The sequence below is a fragment of the Aplysia californica genome, unplaced genomic scaffold (assembly GCF_000002075.1).
Source record: "Aplysia californica isolate F4 #8 unplaced genomic scaffold, AplCal3.0 scaffold00157, whole genome shotgun sequence".
In the NCBI taxonomy this organism is placed as follows: Eukaryota; Metazoa; Mollusca; class Gastropoda; order Aplysiida; family Aplysiidae; genus Aplysia; species Aplysia californica.
Genome location: NW_004797427.1, coordinates 1023640 through 1027377, shown reverse-complemented (window position 1 = coordinate 1027377; position 3738 = coordinate 1023640). Strand labels below are relative to the sequence as shown.

The following is a 3738-nucleotide window of genomic DNA, read 5'->3' as shown; positions in this document are numbered from 1 at the left end:
CCCCCCCTCCTTTTTGGGGGAGCCAGACGTCCCATAACTCTAAGGCAAAATGCAAAGACCCAAGTGTGCTTTTCATATTTCGTCTGTCGCCTCTCTTGCCTCTGTCGCGTTTCCGCTATTCATCAGATCCTTTCCACGCACAACCAAAAGGCAAACGCACCCCTAACCATACGTGCTATTTTGTTTTTGTATCAATCCTTTCTTTGCCCCCCCCCCTCCCCTTTCCTCATTTTTTTCTCTTATTTAATCAGTCTCATTTACTCTTGGTTCACAAGCACAGACATCTTGGCCTATCCCCAGGAAATCTCATGCAATATTATTTTGGTATATCGTGTAAGTCTAATTTTATTACCGCCTCTGCAGTCATTCGTCTTCTTTACTAGTGTATAATGCGTTTAACAAGCATGAACCTACCGGAGCATAGCATCTGTTTGCGCTAAACATCCTTTTATTTTTTTACTCTACGCTAACGTCTATACACATTCCAAAGACAATATATATATAAGACATTAATTTACTACGTAGTTCTATGTCAGATTTTCTTCCTCCTATATTTTTTCCTTTTTCTTTCCATCTATCACAAAGACATGTTTGTGCTTAGTATGTTGAAAGATCATTAGCTACTCCACCCCCAACCTCCCTCCCCCCACACACATAAAACAGACATACAATATACATACTTGCATACACAGATACACACAGACACACACACACGCACACACACACACACACGCACACACACACACACGCACGCGCGCACACGCACGCACGCACTCTCTCTCTCACACACACACACACACACACACACACACACACACACACATATGCACACAACAGACTTCAGTTCACGGAAACGAATATAGGTACAAACCCACACCAGCACACGCGTAAACACACACACACACGCACACACACACACACACACACACACACACACACACACACACACACACACACACAAGCACACACAAAGAGACAAACAAACAAAGACAGACAGACAGAGGGATAGGCAGATAGATAGACTAGACTGACAGATACACTGACAAACAGACAAACTGACAGACACACAAATAGATAGACAGACAGACAAAGACAGACTGACAAGGATAGACAGACAGACAGACAGACATACAGACAGACAGACAGACAGACAGACAGACAGACAGACAGACAGACAGACAGACAGATAAAACTTGACTCACCAATCTTGATCCCTGGCACATATCCTGTTCCGTTGTTAGCGGCGTTTACTCTGTCCAAGATCCACTCTACGACCAGCACGTTATGCAGAGACTCACGGGAGATCAGGGCACATTGGTTGCTGTCTGGGGACGGGTACAGGTAAGTTGAGGTAAGGTAATGTAAGGTACGGTAAGGTAAGGTAAGGTGAGGTAAGATAAGGTAAGAGAAGGTAAGGTAAGGTGAGGTGAGGTAGGGTAAAGTAAGGTGAGGTAAAGTAAGGTGAAGTGTGGTAAGGTGAGGTGAGGTAAGGTAAGGTAAGGTAAGGTAAGGTAAGGTAAGGTAAGGTAAGGTAAGGTAAGGTAAGGTAAGGAAAGGAAAGGTAAGGTAAGGTAAGGTAAAGTAAGGTACGGTGAAATGAGGTGAGGTAAGGTAAGGTGAAGTGAGGTGAAGTCAGATGAAGTTAGGTGAGGTGAGGTCAGGTCAGGAGAGGTCAGGTGAGGTCAAGTAAGGTGAGGAGAGATGAGATGAGAAGAGATAGATTAAATGAGATGAGATGACATGAGATGAGATGAGATCAGATCAGATCAGATCAGGGAGGCATTGTACAGCACACTTTAGAGGAAGGGAAAATAGGGCACTATAAAGTTTGTAGTTGCAAGAAATAAACTTTCGAAAGATTTAACAAAACACTAATTTGAATAATCAAATTTGTACATAGCATGGGTCGTATTCATTTCCACACACGCCATGCTTAATCACAGGGGCTTAATTCCATATGACTTTTCTTTGCGGCATAACCTTAACCTTAGAATTAGTTCTATTATACATGTTTGGCTGTTTTGAGTTATTGAGACAATGATGTCAGAAACCAAATGTTCTATCTGCTCTATCGGATTTGTAAGATTAATCAGAGTGGTCAGAACATTCAAAGAGTTGCATTCGAAAAAGCTTGATAAGTTGTGAAACGAAAAAAAAAATTACGTCAAATTCCTCAGAACTTGGTGTTGAGCAGATAGAACTTTGTAATTCTAAGGTAGCGTCTTATTGAGAGAAGACAATCCGGGCAATACTGGGTAAGAATCTGGTCTGTGTATCACTTATAGGCCTCATTCCTGCACATTTAAATGGGTTTCTTTAAAATTATTCAAGGCAGGTAATTACTTTTTCTTGATTTCATCCACCAAGTCCGAGTGGCTAAGGGGAACTTTTTTTTTAGAATGTGAAGGGCAGGACGGTGTTTTCCAAACTCAGAGGTCATCTCTGCCAAATCAGCCCTGTGTCGTTTTCATTGTGGTATCGATTGTGTCTGCGGTTATTGGGCCGTCGGTTGAGAGGGAACAACCACGTAACGAAACATCTAAAATCAATTTTAAAAAGTAGCCTACAATGAATTTGTATGCCAATAGACTGATATTTAAGAAACGCAGGAATGCGCTTTACTCCTAGACTTGTTCCCTAACTCAGTTCTCGGCCCTGACAGTGAAGGTGTCAATTCTCGAACGATGAGATGATGTACCCTGCTGAGGAAGGGTGAGAAGTTATGGGTGTAATATTGTTCGGTCTGTGGGTACTGATTCAGAGTGAGTGAAGAAACGCACGCTTAAAAGTGCTCTTTGTTTTATTTTTTGTCCTCTAGTACCCTGTAACCGAAAAGTGACTACTGATTAAAAGAAAGGTATTATCTAAATCCTGATACCTCACGTAACAGTTGCAACAGGCATTATAAAATGTACATTTTTCCACAATGAATTCCACATTCCACATTGGTACATTATACCTCAATGTATAGAACCTGTCTCCAAAGACCTCACTTCTGGCATCAAGTAACCAAGTAATCCATGGGGCGAACGCTTCGCACGGCAATATATTTTTATGTAGAGCGAAAGCGGCGGCCATAACAGTGCGTGGTCTAGGAGTACAAATCTATGACCAGCATAACCATATTATTACCTTGGTTACAGGCGTAGTCTAGGAGTACAAATGAAGATCAGCAGTACAACATTACCTTGGTTACAGTGCGTAGTCTAGGAACATAAATCTATGACCAACGCTAGAATATTACCTTTGTTACTGTCGTCCTTCCTCAGTGACGTCATAAGGGCGAACCGGGCCTGGGGAACACATCAATAATATACAGTATTGATCAAGATATTTAATTACTGGCGGCTTATAGCTCCTTCGTCTCAACTATAACCCTGGTAATGGTTGTCGTGGTGGTGGTGATGATGATGGGTGGTGGTGGTGATGATGATGGTGGTGGTGATGGTGGTGGTGATGGTGGTGGTGATGAGGGGGATGTGGTGCGGATGATGGTGGTGGCAGTGATGTTGATGACATTTTCATACACGAACGCACATACACATTCATAAAGACACACACATACACACATATATATATACAAACGTACAGAGACACACACGTACACACAAACCAATGTCATCACACATTCATACAAATCCAAACACACTCAAAAACACGCATATTTATACATACATACAAGGCACGGGAATTTAAACACAAACACACACCCAAACATACGCGCACACACACACACTC

The 3738-nt window shown here is 42.2% G+C and overlaps 1 protein-coding gene across 1 annotated transcript in view; it reads right to left on the bottom strand.

The window, feature by feature from the left end:
• Positions 1-3738, bottom strand: part of LOC101854567 — a gene marked incomplete in the record, with an annotated part of 44722 nt that overhangs the window by 29282 nt on the left and 11702 nt on the right. Inside the window, 2 exon segments of the mRNA XM_005097562.3 lie at positions 1203-1325; positions 3245-3293. Coding sequence (XP_005097619.2) covers positions 1203-1325; positions 3245-3293 — 172 coding nt within the window.